General features: G+C 44.2%; 1 protein-coding gene across 4 annotated transcripts in view; it reads right to left on the reverse strand.

Annotated features, from left to right (window-relative positions):
• The window catches only part of WDFY4 (WDFY family member 4), a 1,820,746-nt gene that overhangs the window by 315,375 nt on the left and 1,486,537 nt on the right, over nt 1-18,834 (reverse strand). For all 4 annotated transcript variants that reach the window (XM_069611160.1, XM_069611162.1, XM_069611161.1 and 1 more), the window contains 2 exons: nt 15,978-16,087; nt 1,388-1,541 (listed from right to left, as the gene is read on the reverse strand). In XM_069611160.1, the coding sequence (XP_069467261.1) occupies nt 1,388-1,541; nt 15,978-16,087 (264 nt within the window). The remainder of the gene's footprint in view (nt 1-1,387; nt 1,542-15,977; nt 16,088-18,834) is intronic.

Genomic DNA, 18,834 nt, shown 5'->3' on the forward strand with positions numbered 1-18,834 from the left:
GCGCTAGAATCTGTCCTATTCATTAGTATTTCAATTGAGCTAATTGCAAATATCCATATTCTATCAGGCTTGCAAAAGCCATCATGGTAACTGTGTTCTTAAATCACCTTTACAAAGCATACACACAGTGAACGGCCTTCTGCCATTCCTGTGCCACACAGGGTTCCAAGCCCACTTGGGTGCCAGCGTGTCATGGAAGGTGCCGTGCCCACACTTATCTGGCTGTTAATCCTTTCAGGGAGCTGGTTGTCAGTTTTTCTGAGGGTGTTGTGTAGATGTTCAGGAGATGGATGGCAGTTATCTTTTGAGTGTAAACCAAAGTCTGGCAGTTGACGTGAAAGACTTCATTTGTTATGATTATTGTTATGAGTATTTTGGGGGTGGGGAATGTATTGCACTTAAATGTATTTCAGGGACAGGAAAAGTATTGCACTTAGATAGATTTTGGGGGTAGGCAACATATTGCACTTAGATTTCGGAGGTAGGTAACGTATCACACTTGGCTGTATTTTGGGAACAGGAAATGTGTCCTATTTAGATGGATTTTGGGAGTAAGAATGGTATCGCACTTAAATGGATTTTGGGAGAAGGAAAAGCGTCATACTTAGATGTAAATTAGGGTGGGCAATGTTTTGCACTTAAATGTATTTCAGGGACAGGAAATGTACTTAGATGGATTTTGGGGGTAGGCAACGTATAGCAGTTAGATGGATTTCGAGGGTAGGAAACGTATTGCACTTAGATGTATTTTGGGGTGGGCAATGTATCACAATTTATCGCTCTCAGATGTATTTTGGGGACAGGAAATGTATTGTACTTAGATGGATTTTGGGGGTAGGCAAGGTATTGCAGTTAGATGGATTTCGAGGGTAGGCAACGTATTGCACTTAGATGTATTTTGGGGTGGGCAATGTATCACAATTTATCGCACTCAGATGAATTTTGGGGACAGGAAATGTATTGTACTTAGATGGTTTTGGGGTTAGGCAACGCATTGCAGTTAGATGGATTTGGGGGTAGGCAACATATTGTGACACAGCAACTATCAATAATAATAATTGCGCTTTATCCTAATTTATATATTCTGGATTTTTAATTTCCAATATTTATCAATTCCAGCTCTTTTAATTAGTGAAGTAACTTTAGCAGTATGGATGGGTAAAAGCCAACTCTGAGGCACAGCGCTTATGTTTGTGTGGGAGCCAAACCTCAGATGAGAACTCTTTTGTTTATTCTCTGTCCCATGTGCCAGTGAAACCCTAATAAAGACCTTGTTTTTGAAGAGCACCGATGTCCAAGTTGGTGTTTCCCAGTGTCTTCGTGACAGGGATCATAGACTTCAGGGGTTATAAACCACGGTTTTGTGAATTAAGATTCATATACTTACCAAACTGACAGTGATTGGAGTTTGTCAAGAATTCGGGAAGGTAGAAGAATTCGGGGATCAGCTCCCGGACATCGCTCATGTTCTCTCTGGAGGCTGAATTCCAAGTACTCCTAACACTGTGAAACATCCGGTCGGCGACATCAAAGGTCCCACCCTGAGTGAAAAACAGAGATTGTCACTATAATGTTCTCCTACTGAGAGGTGACAAGCCATCTCCAGAGGCACACATCATGCCTACTGAGAAAGAACCCACATCTGTAGAGGGAGACACCCAGACTGCTGAAGAGGTAATACAACAAATTAAGGGAAACATCACATCCTCTAAAAAGGAAATAAACATAGTGAGGGGGCATCACACAAACTGAGGGACACAAAACACCCACAGAGAGGTAAACCACACCTTCAGAGTGAGACATCACGCTTACGGAGATAGGTATAAAACTGGTTGAGGGAGGCAACACACCTACTGAAAGAGGTATAGCTTTAGGAAGACATCCCATCTAGGGAGACATAAAAACGAGTAAGGGAGACATCACACCTGCTGAGGTTAAGAACACAATTACAGAGAGGAACAAAAGCATACAGTGGAGACATTGCAATTAATGAGGCATCATCAGTACTGAGAGAGACATCAACCCTACGTTGGGTGTTGGCACACATATTGAATGAAATAGCCTACACACTGTGTGAGATATCAAACATACTAGATGTTCACCAAACACGCTGACAGAGACAGGGTGTCTACTGCTAGAGACGTTACTCCTATTAAGAGAGACACGTGCACACGTGCTGCAAGAGGCATTCCGTACACTGCAGGGAAACAGCATACCTGCAGCAGGAGTTAGTACACCTTCAGCGAGTAGGATAATACTTCAAGAGAGAGCTCAGCTACAGCAAGGGAAATAGCACACCCACTGAAGTACACACACCTCTTCCGAGAGAAGAATTGAACCTCTTGTGGAAGCATGCATTCTGCAAAGAGGCATATGTTTCAGCAATTGTTCCATCAACATCTTCACCGAAGACGCTTCCGGGGTTACAGTAGCTACCGCTGCTTCTTCATATATTGTAACGCAAAGTCTCTCTCCTAGTCAACTGGTGAGCCCTGCACACAGGGTACCTCAGCCCTGCACACCAATCCAGGGTGTCAGGCGTATGTGTAGAATGTGTCATCACTCAATTTACGGGCGTCGTACATTAACTGGAGACCTCAAGATCTCTGACTCCAGTAAGACAAATGGCAATTCTCCATCTGGGGCTGTGAGAGCCTTACATCGGCCACCAAAAGCTGCACCTTTGGTGGTTGTTATGATGCAGTTTCTCCCACTGCTTTCAGGATGCTGGGAAGGAACATCAGCATTGATGAATAAGGCAACTCAGTGGCCATTAGCACAAGACACAGGACTGGCTACACATTCCCCAGGATTGTCTGATGGCCCAGAGAAAATTGTGGGTCGGTCATGATGAACGAATGGAAGATTGTCTAGTTTTGACCGTGTGGTCTCCTCTGATTGTGAAGCAGATTTTGACAAAAGAGCTCACTCTAGGAGTGTCAAGGGATCCTTATGGTATTTCAATCATTATGCCATTCACCAAAGTCATGACTTGTTTTTAGCTAATGCCATTTCGAGAACACCAAACATTGTTATAGTTGCCAATAGGTTGAGGCTACTGGCTTGGAGGCCAGGAGAGATGCATGGTTTGGGAGGAACTTGGAAAACTATAGGTATGTCCTCCACAGAGAGGAATGGCAACCATATTGTTGATAAGGATTACCAGCCATCACATTGCTCAGCTATCAATGCACAGAAGAATGTCATATCAGGAGAAAATGCTATTAGCACTTTCAACGTCTATGATGTTTTGACAACAACAGAAAATATGGACTAACTCGTCCAACAGGGTCCTTTGTTGGGGGAATGTAGGGTCACTTTGACCCCCAAATAAGAAGATTAGGGCATTGGTAGTGTGACGCCTTTTGGGTCGAGTCCCTGCCCATTCTTGTAGCCTGTTGACCAAAACTGGACTTTGTGACTTGTATTGAGAAACATTATGTTGTATGCTTGTAGGAGACATGGTCACCTTCCCCAACAACCCTGGATGGAATTGCCACCGACTTTAAAACCAACTCTAAAAATTACCAAGGGTCGTAATTCAGGGTTTCGATCTCTAGGGAATTTGTAGGTTAAAAGTTAAATGTGGATTGCCCACGAATGCTGTCCCACTGGTTGCAGGACCTAACTTGGTTGTCCAGCTTCATACATTTTTACAATCCTCCCTGTAAAATTAAATAATTTTCTCCACTGATTGGCACTCCTTTGCTACAGCTCTTTTCTCCTGAGCGCGATGGCAAAAAACAATATGATTGCTCGTGGGTTTGGATCTATATGATCTCATTGAGATTATTTAATCGAATATGATTTCATTAATCGAATATGATTTAATCAATTCTATTTTAAGACTTTTCACCGCCAATGTATTTGGGGGAGACCCCTGCAGGCTCCCCATATCGCGTCAAAGGTATTATTACCCTAATCCACTGCACCACATAGAGTGAAATTCGATGGAAGAAATTTGATGAATTCGTATTTGATGGAATCTTCTGTGCATTAATCTACCTAGAGCTTAATTATTAACCTTAAATTAGATGCATAATATCTGTTTGATGCTGATTAAGGTTTTGAATGGGACCTGACAGAAGTTGTTATCGTGTATCCCACTTGGGGCACAGAGGGGTTACATTTTCATACCTTCTTGATAGAATTGGGCTTTCATGCATCAATGGTAAAATCCTGCCAGACATGCCAGGTAAAGCTACCTATGACAACTGTCGGTCCTCCGCTATAGCTGATTATATTTTAATAATGGGCTGCGGATGGGTAGCTGATTTCTTTGTAAGAATCTGAGCTGAGAGCGACCACAACCGTAATGTTACCATTAAACTTCCAGTGGGTCATGAATCCCCATCCTGGATGCATGGTGTTCCGATTGGAGGCATGGTTATCAGCAACGGGAAATCAGTCGGTGAGCTTTCCTAATTTGTATTTATCTACTTGTATTTATTTGAAGAACATGGATGTCAATTTCGATCAGGAATTAGTTAAAATAGTGTCTTCTTTATGCTCTGAGCACATGCCAGAGGGACAGGGCTGAGACTGTCTTAAGCTACACTCATATGAAACTTTCCGCAATCAGGCAAAGAAGGCCTTGGGGTTTAAAGCCTGGGAAAGACTAGAGATTGCTGTAAGATGGAATGATAGTTGGGCTATGTGCACTGAGGGAGCACAAAGCTTCTCATTGAAGCCCACTAGATGTCCAGGGATACGCACAACGGTAGCCACATTGCTGTAAGATGGAATGATAGTTGGGCTGTGTGCACTGAGGGAGCACAAAGCTTCTCATTGAAGCCCACTAGATGTCCAGGGATACGCACAACGGTAGCCAATGGGTTATTTTTTTTCACAGAGAAATACAGTCCTTGGTACAGCAGCCCCAAACTGAATCAACTGGAGGAATCGGAATGTGATGAGATAGACATGATTTGTTTGTGGGGGGCTGCAATTCGATGACGTTACCTGTATAATGAAACCCCAGCCCACCCACAAGAGACCTGGTCCAGGCTCTGGTCCACTGGATCTAGTCAACGAAATCTAGATTTCTGGGCTCAATTGATTGCATGTGCCTTTAAGAACATTTGGCTTGGTGGCCAATGCCAGTAGGTTGGAATAGAGCCATAATACTGGTAATATTTAAGAAGGTGAACGCACCTGAATCATACCCATCCATCACCCTTCTTGGTTGCACATGAACATTTTTGGAATATTACTATATTTAAGATAGGCAGCATGGACCCACGCCAACAGAATTGTGGCCTCTACCCCTGGAGGATTTAGGGAACAAATTGGTACGACAGACCAGGTGGCCAATGTTTATCTTTTGGCAGCAAAATACTCTTTTTTGTATAGAATCCTAGTATACTCGGCCTTCATTGATCTCTCTTCTGTGTTGTTCACATTGTTAACGGGCCACAGCTGTGGGAGATCCTGAGAGCCATGAATATACCTGAACACCTGCTGAAAATGTTCAGGGGGTCATTTAAAAAAATCTGAAATTGCATTCAGGGGATCGCCGACGTTTGCGCTTACATGCAGCGGGGAGTCCCATTGGCAATTTTCATCATTCTCAAAGCAGAGAGTAAAATTAAAGAGTAATACGAGGCAAAATCGCCTTTAGTCTTCAGTTCTGATCTGCTTTGAGAGATATAAAACACTGCCCGTGATTAATATGACGCTCCAAGAATTTCTCATTCAACAGAAGAGAGTATTTCACTTTGCAGGTGGTTTTCTATAATGGATTCCGATAGAATCCATGTGATTAGCAGCAGGAGCTAATGTGAGGCGTATTCCATGGGAAGCCATTAATTCTGAGCCTGCATGAAAATCTGACACTGTATTTGTGGAAACTAACAATCGAAGCAATACTTACTTGCCCGTTCTGCCCAGATAGGGAATAATCTGAGACATATTTTGTACTTCTTTGCCCAAAATATGAGCGAATTCGGGGCTCCGTTTTGAGATCACAAGGATTTAGATTGGGCAATATGGATCTTCTAGACCTCAAACTAATACCTGACCCACCTATAGCATGGAACATGAGCGCGTGGGCGCTTCTTATAAACAGCACTAACGATACGAACAAGTACAAAGTACTTGGGTGATCATGTTTTATTTCTTTGCTTAACAGTTTTATGTGAAATAGCTGATATTGTCAGTTTTGTATTTTCTGTCTTTTATATTTTTAGCACCTTGTGATTGGTGGGAATACTGCATGTTGCTAATGTTTTTACAGAATACAATAGACATTTACAGTATTTGTACAGCAATGCAGTTTTAATGATGATAAGGCCCAGCTATCCATGGTGACAACACGGTTTTAGACACAAAAAGCAAGCCCACTGAGACATCAAATCTATTGAAAAATACTTCAGGCCTATAATTTAAGATATGACACATATTGAGACAGTATCACCCCTTCAGGGAAAGACATTAACCCATTTTGTGAGACATTACTTCCAGTGACATATATCACACATATTGGGATGGCAGCAGACTGTTATGATACAAGTTAGAGACTGCTGTTTCCCCAAAATGGTGCCCTTTCAGTCACTGTGAGCTTACTGGGAGGAAGCTGTGCCACACGAAGCACAGCAGACTGTACCATGTTTAACTGCATTTGTAGTTCCTGTAAGTTTCCTTAAACTGTGCGCGTTATGAATTATAGTGATTTCTCCTCTCTCTCCAAGGGCTAAGCTTCTTGGATTGGGTAGATGCCTTTAGTTGGTGGCAGGATTGTTTTATCAATACAGGGATGTTTTTGGACATTTAGGATAAATAGCTAGAGGACCACACCTGTAAAATGGCGTCCCTGTTTTAACTCACATAGAACATTTCAACATAGGCACATTTTTGTTTTTCCGGGCCAGAAACACAAACTGCGTCCCGCCAGAGAGTCTCCCAGAGGACAGTTGTATGCACTTTGAATGCCACTGCGGCTGAGTATGGGTTTGCCTTCAGGCACTTGGGCCAGATCTTCTAGAAATCCGCTTCAGAAATGAAGCCCATAGTCCCCTCATCTCACATACACCCGTGATCTTTCCTCCCGTACCACGGTCCACAATGCTGTAGAGATAGGGAAGAGGGCCCCTGCTCGCCAGTCCACTCTCATGCACCCTTCCCCAGATGATTGATGCATCACAGAATGCCCAGCCTGGAAGTGCCTCGTGATATAGATTATAGTGGCACTGCTGTATCCAGTGTCCTCCCAGGCCCCTGTTCCTCCCAGAGGGCAAAGCCTCGTGCCTACGCAAGAAGCATTTTCTGGTAAATTATGGAACTCACGTTTGTATAGTTTCTTTCGGTAAATGTTGTGGTTTACCCCACCTTTATATAGCACTGGGTCTGGACTGCAACTTGAACATCAACCCCAGGGACTCCATTCCTTTTGTGTTACACCACTAGGCTGGGGGCCTTCAAGAGAAGAGGTGGTGCTGGGTCTGCAAGTTGGGCAGATGAGGAAGTGTCTAGTGGCACATGGTTCTGTGTAAAGTAAAGTAGGGGCGGGACGGGTGTGCTTTGAGACCCTGGATGAAATTGAACAGAAGAAGGAGTAAATCACAGAGAAAGGAGGGGGGGGTTAAATAAGGGGAAAGTGTGGTAATGGAGTACTTTTGAACGAGATCTTAAACAGTAACAGAGACGATCCAGGAGGAATCTGTTGCAGTAGCTTAGTATGCCGAGGCCTACAATGTGAATATGGGCTTTGGCAGGGTTGAAAGTGAGGAGAGGTTGGATTTTCCTCCATCTAAGGCAAAGAGGGTGTTACACCTCTAACAAATGTAGCAAGCATTACGTTAAAATGATGCAACTATGCAATCATTCCATTAGTAGGCGAACAGCACACAAAACCAATCTGATCTCTGGAAAACTACCCATCCTCGACAACAGAGGTTTACTCCTGTTTACTTCTGGCTTGTTGAGTCCAGCACCCTCAACATGTTAATCTCTTGGCAGGCGATAGCATCCTTTGCTAAGTGTATGCTTAGCTATATGAAAGAGGCGGACCATGGGAGTGGAGTTATGATATCCCTTTCTGATACATCTTCACGCCAGTCGGGCTATATGTGATAATGGGGTTTGGTATATTGACAACAAACAGCAAATATCGGGCGGTTTGGGTGATGTGTTTTCTACTTATTTTTTTAGTCTGGGTGATGTGCTTTTTAATTCTTTTTTAGTCTGACTCTTAATGTGCTGGTCTCCCACCCCTGCAAACCGATGCCCCCAGCTATTTATCCACCCCTATCCTCTTCTTACCTTCTTTCATTTATTTTAATAGTAACCCTTCCCTCAATGGGGTATGCCTACTAGACAGTACAGTTCTAACACATGGCCATAGGGCTGTGCAACACCCGAGTAGAGGTACTGAGAGTCAAGGGTACAGGAGGGTGCTCTCCATGACTTGACAGTAATTAGAAAGCATACTGCAATATGGAACTTGCTGCCCCTTGATAGGGTCCTCACGGTGCGGGAAAGAGCAATGTGAGCGGTGGGGGTTGGAGGGTGAGGGTAGTCTCCGAGCTGCAGAAACCCAATGAAAGATATTGACGAATGTTCCTCTACCACAGGGACATTTTATCCAAAACAGTAAGGAGGTTTGTCAGCGTACTAGCCATGAATGAGTGCAAGAGAGGCAACATTGCCTCAAGTTTCTTGCTTTGGGGTGCGCAGAGAGACTTGCTGTGAAGTTCTTATGGGGATTTTCAGTTTTTGCTTTTTTAATAGAAGCACAATGAATTAAAACACAAACATATTGGTCCACTGAGGAATATTTATCAAGATATAAGAAATGTATTAAGTAGCCACCGCTGTACATTAAAACTAAAAATGGGAAGAAATTATGAAAAAAAGCTTTGAAATTCAGCAACAGAGTACTCCTAAAATGGACAAAGGCTGAGAAACACTCGGTGCACCCAGTCTTAAGGCTGATTTAACGCCCAGCACCCTCCCACGCGACAGCACATGCTGACTGGTGTGCCATTTACTTGGCAAGCATTCAGACAGTATATCAGAAGCAGGAAGACAGACCTGTACCACGCCATGAACAGTTATATCTGATGCATTTTGGCTGCTAGAAGAAATGCTGGGCAGGTCTGTGTGTCACTCGGAGAGAATCAGGCATTCACTACCTCAGGGACTTGTACCTCACCATCAGCGTATGGGTCACTAAGCTCTCAGGAAGCGATCTCTGGAGCTAATGTCACCTGGCACAGAAATTAAGAGCCACTGTTGCCCCAAAGGAAACAGCAAGTAATGATCTGTACAGGGCTTGAGTTAACAGCTTTAGTTGAGTTTAGATTAGAAGGTGGAGGACTCATCTGATGATAAGGAGGTTGAGCCTGAGAGCAGTAGCACCGGAGGTTACCAATTGGTAGAGTTTCACATCGCTGCTAGAGAGGACACTTCGGTGGTCTGCCCTGGGGGATGGTGATAGAAGGATAAGCAGGAAAGAGATGGGGAATGGAAAGTGTCCAACAATGGCTCAATGATATGTGCCTAGAAGGATTTGATCTGCAGTTCTTGGATTCAGCAAAATCCTCAGGTATCCTCCATTGACAGCAGTTGGTCTTTCCTGATACACATAGCGAGGAAGGCCCAACCGGCGTGGCTCCAACTCTCCACCCTCTGCAAAATCAAACCCTTTGTCGCACTACTGGGCTTCCGCACCATACTGCAGGACCTTGTTTCCTCGCACATTGATTGGGGAAATGACTAAAGGCAGTTCATTGCACTGCAGCATGTCTTCTTAAGGGTGCGTGGGAATGTTACTGAATCACCCCTTTCCTATGCGAACTACATTGGCTTCCTCTCCAGGCCAAGGTACTGTTCATGAATGCATGTATCATCTACAAAGCAGTCACGAGCACACCACTGTAACTGGCGGATAAGCCACACACACACCTGTTGGCACTGCAAATCAACCAAGCGGCTCAAATTACAATTCATCCGCAAAGAGAGGACCCACAAAAAATCCTTCTCTAGTTATGCACCTACCCTCTGGAACTCGTTCTCATTATCAGCTCGGAACTCCCCGACAAATTCTCAAATTTTGCAAATCTCTCAAAAAGTGGCTTTTTCAACAACACCTGACCAAGGACTAATCTCAGTGGATGCACAGACTGATGCACAGACCGCAACTCGCAGCACTGCACTAGTGTTAAAAGATGCCAGCACAAATGCTGGCTAACAACATCCTGTACAGTACCCCGCTGCTCTCCAGCTAGGACCACACTTTAAGCAAAAAATAAATAAATAAATAAATAAATAAAGGCAGGGAGGAGCATGGTGAGCAAGGAGGTAGAATACTTTGGTCTTACAAGAGTTAAGCATGAGACAGCAAAGTGCCATCTGGTGTCGACAGTTGAGAGACCAAGGCAAGAGGAGAGGACAGGTGTTCAAGTGGGAAAGGAGAAGAAAATGTGTTTCAGCGGCAAACTGATGAGTTTCTCTAGCGAGGAGGTCTAGAAGGTGAAGAGTGTTGAGACTAGGACAGAGCCTTTGGGGACTCCCACTGGGAGGTGGGTGGAATGTGAGTTTCTGAGACAGAGGATGATCAATTAGAGAGGTAATAGGTAATCCAAGCAAGTGCGGTGCTTTGATGGTCAACTTTATCGAAGGCTGGAAACAGACCAAGAAGTTTTAAAATACAAGACATTTTGGAGTGGTGAGTAGTAAAAGTAAGAGATGGGGTAGGAGTCATTTTCACGCAGTGCCGACTCTCGGCCTGATTCTGAGTTCATGCTAATTATAGTATTGAAAGCTGATATGTGAATCCCATTAATCTACCGTTTAGATAAAAACATGTGCTCCAGTGGACATGCAAGCATTATCTAAAAGACTGCCACTTTTCTAGTTTAAGAATGTTTTTTAAGCGTTCATTACACTAGAAAAGTGGCGCTGCAGTCGCAGAAATGCCATTTGTATAAAGAAAAAAGTGTGAAGCAGCATTAAAGGAATCTCACAAGTGCTGTATTTTAACTCCTCTAATTGACATGCTAAAGCTGTGCTCTTGAGAGCAGAATCCCCTCGAAGCGCCAGCCCTGCATTTCTAATGGTTGCTAAGGCTCTTGTCAAGCAGTAAATCAGGCTCATGCTAAAGTTGTGGCTTTGATGCTAGACCCCACATTAGCACTTCATCAGAATAGGGTGCTTTTAAAGAAAGTGTTCATCCTTCATGGATGAACACTTCCCGTGTTTTTGAATGCACCTCACAATCGGGCCCACAGAAGTCAGATTGGACGGAGTCACATAGGTTGTAAACTGCAATGAAGTTGGTTATCTGGTTGATGATTGCATGTTCGCGGAGTTATGATTAGTGGGAGAGGAGGGAGATGGGCCTATGGTTGGTCTTGTTGTTGCAGGATGAGAATAAGGTAAGTAAAAGACTACAGAAGGGACTTGCTGCCTTTCTTCTAGGCAATGATCTGTGCACAAGTCCCTCATTAACTTTTGACTAGCATTAAGCTATGTAACAAGACAACACCTTCTCTGTAGCCTTATGCAGGGGAAATCCTCAAACTTTAGGATACACAAAACAAAAAGAAATAGATCTAATTGATAGGCACAATTCACCTGGGAGATAGACTTGATTCCCCTCTAGGATATCAGACAGGATATAGACCCAAAATAATCAGGTAGGTTCATGTACTGGCTTCCAATCAATGTGATCACTCCACCACACGTACTTCCGGGGGCAAAAATGTCGACTGCAATTACGGCACGGCGCAGTGATCAGATAGCTCACTTATGCCGGCAATTCTGAAACCAGCACCCTCCCACCCCCCCACTTAACTCTACTGCAGCGCACTGCTTTGTGCACCGCCGACATCCTTGTACCCCAGCGTTGCTTTTTGTTTTTTTTTATCTTATTCCCAGCTTAACGTAATGGTAAGCAGGGAACACCCCTGTAACCCCTGGCCCCCGTCACTGCATCCATGGAGAGCGGTGGACACCCCCGCAACTCCTGCTCTGCTTGGGCGCAGTAATAAGGGTCGGGATTTTTGTACTGCGCAACCGCCACAATTGTGGAGACATTATGATAGGATTCTCTGGCTTTCAGACCAGCCATACTTCAGGTCTAGCCATGAAAATAAAAAGCTGTCTCCTTAGGCATCTGTGGACCTCAAGCAGAGGTCAGGAAGGAACATGGACACTGGAAATCAGGTGTACGCCAAACTAAAGCACCCATGTGGCTCATGTACTTCTTGTGTGATGCTATTGCATGAGCTGATGGGCACTGCCACCCCCCCCCCCCCCCGCCACTCCTCCCCCCAGCTAGGCCTGAGAGAGAGAGGGAGAGAGAGAGAGAGAGAGAAAGAGAGAGAGAGAGAGAGAGAGAGAGAGAGAGAGAGAGAAAGAGAGAGAGAGAGAGAGTGTGTGTCTGTACATGCATGTGTGGGTCTTTAGGGGCTCCACAATATCAAAGTTCATGGTGTTGTGGTTCGCTTCAGGAGTCCGCTCAGCGCATATACTAGAAGTAAAAAACATACTATCAATAGACAAGGAAGCCCTACACACACCAGAAACAGTACTACACGCTGCCAGGCTAAGGACCTCTGGCACTACAAATCGTATTACTGTATTACTAGCACAAGGCCTGTGGCCGCGTTAGAACATAGATTGTTCTTTATTTACAGTATGTGCCTGAGTGACCTTGAAAATATGCTTTGCTGCCATGCCGAGATGTGGCCAGGCTCACCAGGGGCACTGCGGCTTGATTTGGGGACATGTAGAGCTAGACAGCTTGACCTTCAATGGCTGCAAACGTTTGGTGATTGGAGATTTGCACAGCTATGTTTGCCGAATGCTGCTCGGCCTCCCTGTTTGTTCTGGACAGACTACTGGTATTCCCACTTGCAAGTCTCTGTCAGCCTCGTGCATGCCGGGGTACGCTGGGGAGGTAGCCTGGACTAGATTCACTGGAAGGAGTGTGATAAGGCAGACATTGGTGACCCCCACGTTTCCCTTCTCAATATGCACAAGTGTACGGGTTGTACTTTAACATCGAAGAAATATGAGGACTCGAGATAGCTGAAAGAGGGGGATGGATTACATTCAAACCTATGTGAAACTGTGGGCTTTCAGAGGGCAATACGATAATAGAGAATAGGTCATAAGAATGGTACCCTCTTTCCAAGATTTTTTTCCAAAGAGAAATCTGGAGTTAAAAAATAAAAAAGTTACCCTAAAGATAGCACCCATAACCTATTTCTGCATTTAGATTACATTTTTAAATGCTCAATTTATATTGGCCAAACTATCCAGTGGGATATTGATGGCCATGCCACCTTCTCTGTATAGGCTCCAAAAAGTGCAGATGGTGAGAGCAATTTCCCCTGGTTAACATTGAAAAATATCATTTTTGCGCACTGTGTAGGATTTTGTACATTTCTTTGCTTTTGGTGCTGTCTGGCACAGAATTCAGGGGAAGCGTGGACCAGAATCTGGCAAAATTCTCCCCAAAACCTGTGTTTCTTTGGTAGCACGTTATCAGTCCACATCAGAAACTGGCCCAGGGAAGTGGTCTTAACACACCCCAAATGTGATTTAGGTAAATTTGGGGAAGGGGGGTTTGAAGGGAAAGGGCCAGCTGCCGCCTCCGCTCCCGATTCACACTTTTCATCTTCTGCAGCACTCATGATGCTAACCTCCAGAGAACCAATCGGATTTGTAATAAAAAGATTACCTGGATTAAATAGAAATAATATATACACAGCAAACCCTGTTAGGGCTGGAAATCTGGTTACAGATATTACCGGAGAGGAAAATGCGATTCTCGCCTGCACTGCCTGATGCCTGCCAGGGGAGGGGTGCGGGCTGTGGCACCGGCTCTTTATTCTCCCTGCCACCTATTAAATATAGATGCCAATCGCTTTAATACATTACAGGCTGCTTTAAACTTAACTCTGTATTATTCATAAGCAAAGCAATAACTGATTCCAACATATTAATACGTTTGTTTGCATATTTATACACATATTGGTATGAAAATTAATGGGGCCTTTTTCCCTAGGAACACAGAATAGAGGCACAGAAAAGAGAAGGCAATTCTGGCAAACTAAGCCGTGTTTGGAAAAGGCAGAGGAACTGTTTCACAGCCATCTTTTCATTTGTAGGTGGCCTCTGGTGCCCACTGCGGTTTGGCACCTCAGTTGCCCCGCCTGCAGGAACAATAAGTTGCATGGCACATTCCCAAATACCTACTAGTACAGAACACTTGGCACCTGCGAATAGATTCAGATGCCCTTGGCACTTTCCTTCAGCGACCAGAGAAAGGGCCTATAAATGTCTCCAGATTAGGCCTCATCACGAATTGGGCGTTATCCTGGCGGTAAATCCGCCGGAATACACCTCAATGCAATTACCGTTACCGTCACTTTGTCCAGTGGTATTACCACTGGATTACAAGTGGCGGTGGAAGTCCCCATTTATTTGAGTCCATAGGCTTCAATGTGGCATTTGTGGTGCGATTACTGCGGTGGTAACTGCGCTGTGGTAATTGCACCAAAAATGGCTGGAAAGTCAGCAGATTTACCTCCAGCTCAGAGCTGTAGGTGTATCCTCAAACTTTCCCACAAACTCGTAAGTGGGCGGTGCGGTAATGCAGTGGTAACGCTATTATCGCTGCATTCTTACCGCACTGCCCAACTCGTGATGACTGGCCTGCCTGTCAATGGTGCAAGGCGTATCCAGTACTTGCCAATGGGCTCCAGGAATAGCAAGTAATTAACTGCAGGAAACAGGGCCCAATTTTTAAAAGTTCAGACACCGGGAATGCAAGGTGCAGGCTAAGGGCTAAGGACACATCAGAGAATGCAGGTATCCAGTGAAAATGTTGCCGACAAAAATGTAGTCAGTGAAAGGATTGCAGTGGCAATAGCTCTGCAGTGAATAAGTCCCCAAGCAAAACGTACTGCTGAAAAGTAGCCAAAATGCAGTGCTGCTAGGCAAGTCTTAGCGTTAAGGGGCGTTTAGTGGGTTTGTGATGGAATAGTTTAGGGTTAGGCTAGGGGTTAGGCTAAGGATAGGGGCTAGGGTTTGAGTAAGATTTTGGCTAGAATTAGGAAACCTGTTAAGGTCCGTATGGTTGTAGGATGGCTGGTGATGTTGGGGGTTGGTTAATGGTTAGAGAGGACTCCGTTTCAGGGTAAATGTGAGGGTAGGCGGTAAGGTAAGGCTAGGGCTTGTACAGTAATGGTTTGTGAAAGCGTTACAGAACGAGAGAGGTATGTTGGAGAGGGATGATGATGTTAGCTCAGGATAGGAGTTAGTATCAGGCTAGGGGCTAGGGTAGAGGAAGCATTAGCATAAGCGTTGGAGCTGTGGTTAGGGTAAGGCTATGGTTAGGATTAGAGCAAATGTTTGGGTTATGGAAAGGTCTACGTAATTTGTGTAAAGTTGCGATGGGGTTGGATTTAGGTTCACTATTCATTTTCTATTTAAATTGAGTTTTGAATTGAGTAACGTACATAAAATGCTGTAGTGCACTGAAGGGTTAGTGTTATTTATGGCTTGGGTAGAATAAGGGTTTTATTAGAGTTAGGGTAAGGTTTAGGAATGCAGTTAGGGTGATTGTGGAGGTTTTATTAGAGGTGTTGGTCAATGTTAGGGTTACAGGCTTGTACCATTGTGTATCTAAAAAAACGCTCTTCGGCAACCTTATTAATGGCAACATTTTCACACTTTACATTGAATGGCTACATTTTTGAAAACTACTTTTTGCTGACTATCTTTTCACATGACTACATTTTCCTAGGGACATTTATGCCAGAATGCAAACATCCCTTCAAATGGCCTCAAGAAAACCAAGTACTTCTCTTTAATTCACATCAAATACTTTCTTTAAGAGGACACAGGCTCCAGCAAGATGAATTACTTAAGCTCCAGGAAATATACTTATCGAGGGTGAAACCCAATAACATAACATCCAGTGCTTACTTTTTACGAAACAAGGCCCTGACAGACAAAGAACTTACCTGCAAGCAACACAGAGTACTTGTGAAGGGTTCCAGTCGCATAAGGTAGGAGGCCACAATGCTTGCGGAGGAGTAGTGGGTGCAGTAGTGGCACTGGACTTGAAAGTCCCCTGAAATGATATAGCACACATTAAATCCAAAAAACTCCAAAATAAAGGTTCTCCTGGCTCTAGTAGCCTACTATGTAGAGACAACAGACTTATCTTATCCTGCATCACAACTATGAACTCCTGCCAAGAACATTCCTCATGAGTAAATGTCTGCACCTTATCCACTCCCTGTGTTTTCTGATACACAGCACCATTAGAATATATATTGTATATAATATATATATATATATATATATATATTTATTGTATTATATTGTACGTGGTTATTTATATAGTGCTCTTTCCCCATTTGTATGGCCTCAATGCACTTTGTGGTTGTAACGCCCTTGATGACCATAGTCAATGTGCTGAAGGGTCTAAGAGTTTTAGATTTGGAGATGCACATGTGCATTTTTTCGCCAGTCCAGGACTTAGGTGGCTTAGGTGACTTAGGTGGCTGGCTAGACTGGACTAAGCAGCCCATGAAAAGGTCAGGCACGTGGGTGGGCACTGTTGGAGGTTTGCGATAAAGTGCTATTGTTGAAAAGAAGAGTCGATTTGTGACCAGCTATACCACATGACTTTTCGTTGGTTGGCACTGTATGCTAGTGGCAGAGATGTTGAAGTACGTCAGGTGTTTTAGTGTGGATGGCTATGTGCACTGCTAGACCGGATGATTATAGCCATAGCTGCATTATACGGTACATGGATGTTTGGCCGTGATGCAGGCTGTGTCCACACACGTGGTTTAGGATACATGTACCGTAAGCTTCTATGTTGTTCGGCTTCAGCAGACTTTGTCCAGTGCGGACGGCAGGGTCTCATTATTTGTGGTCTCGGATGCAAGAGTCTGATCGGCAAGGATGAGTGAGTTCATTGTGGTGTGCCACAGCGAAAGCTGCTGGCTTCCCTGGTGCATTGTCATGTAGGAATGTTGTTGTTCATGGGGCAATAGTTTGTCAGGGTGAACCGATGCAAATGCTGTCATTGTTCTTGTTGTTGGGAAAGGAGTAGGTTTATTGAGGTGTGCCTCCATGGATGATGCTGGTTTCCATGCAGTATCTATCATGTAGGAGTGTTGTTGTGCATGGGGGTGACAGTTTGTCAAAGTGAGCTGCTGCGAATGCTGCCGACATCTGTGTTGTAATTGGTGTATAGGAATGTTGGGTTCAGCAGTATAGTTTCGAGAGGGGAGGATTCAGGAGGATGTTGGGAAGAGCCAGGATTTTAGGGCCTTTCTGAATTTCAGGTGATTTTCAGTGTTGTGAATGTGTAGGGATAGGGTGTTCCAGATGATTGGCACTTGGACAGAGAATGAGGATCCACCCAGCCTGGAGGAATTGTGAGGTGGGACCTCTAGGTGATATGCTGTGTGAGATCTGAGATTCCTTGAGGGATGGTAGGAAAGGATTTTGTCTTGTGTTGTGGATAGCGCGGTGGGTGATGCACATGTCTCTGAAGGGAGTGTGTCGACCAATAGGGAGCCAATGGAGGACTTTTAGTGTAGGGCTGATGTGTTCTCTGGCGGGCAGGTAAATGAGCAGGCGTGCTGCTGCATTTTTGAATTCTTTGGAGTTTCCTTATTAGAGATGCTAGAGAGCCTAGATAGAGGCAGTTTGCATAATCTAGGCGGGACAGGATGATGGAGTTGATGGTCAAAAAATTGTGGGGATAGGTGGGGTAAGGGAAGATATGCCTGAGAATCTGTAGGTGCAAGATACAGGTTTTAGATACAGTGGTGGTGTGTTGGGTGAGGGATAAGCCTGAGTCCAATGTGCAGCCAAGATTGTTTACCACGCTTGTCCTAGGGATTGAGGCAATGGAAATGGTTGAGGAAGGAGGGTTGCTTCTCGCAAACTAGGATTTCAGTTTTCCCAGGTTTGAGGATGAGGAGGTTCATCATCATCCAGTGGTCAATATCCAAGAGGCATGACGAAAGGTCTAGACTGCTGGAGCCTTGAGATTTTGGGATTTTAAGGATCATCTGGGTGTCGTCTGCATAGTTTTAGCAAGTGAGATTGTATGAGTGGATGATTGCGGGCAGGGGTTTTAGCTAGAAATTGAAGATTAGGGGAGATAGGGATGCTCCTTGTGGGATGCTCCTTGTGGGACACCTTTTCTTACTGGTCATGATGTGGATGTGAACTTGTGGAGGTGCATGATTTGTGATCAATTTGAGATCATTGTGCCTTTACTGTAATCAACAATGGTGCCACCGCTACCACTGGGAATCAGCTTGACTGGATAATCAAAAATAACGCAGAAGTGGCACTGCTAGGAACCTACCCATGTATATGGACGGACCACTATAAAATCGAAATCCTCCTCACTCTAAAACAAAAAACAGTGAAAATAGACAACTCACCCAAAATGGTACTCGACAGGAATCTGAAGAAAATCACCAGTACATTGCTAGCAGAAGAAATGGACAAAATCATGACTGAAATTAAAGATGATGATTCATGCGAAAATATCATATCGATATATAATCGAGGCATGAAAGAATTACTCGACTGCCAAGCCCCATTAAAAAATAAAAAGGTCAGGTCAAATATAAATCACCAAAAATGGTTCAACAACGAAGCTATTGAACTCAAAAAAGAAAAACGGAACCTAGAAGGAAATGGTTAAAAGAACCAACAGAAACAAATGAAATGAAATGGAAGAATGCTGATCACAGATACAAGACAAAAATCATAGACCTTAAAGAAAATCACTACAATGAACTTATTGACACCGCCTCCAACTCCACTGGCAAACTCTTCCAA

The sequence above is a fragment of the Ambystoma mexicanum genome, chromosome 8, assembly GCF_040938575.1.
Source record: "Ambystoma mexicanum isolate Mex_15411 chromosome 8, UKY_AmexF1_1, whole genome shotgun sequence".
Lineage (NCBI taxonomy): Eukaryota > Metazoa > Chordata > Amphibia > Caudata > Ambystomatidae > Ambystoma > Ambystoma mexicanum.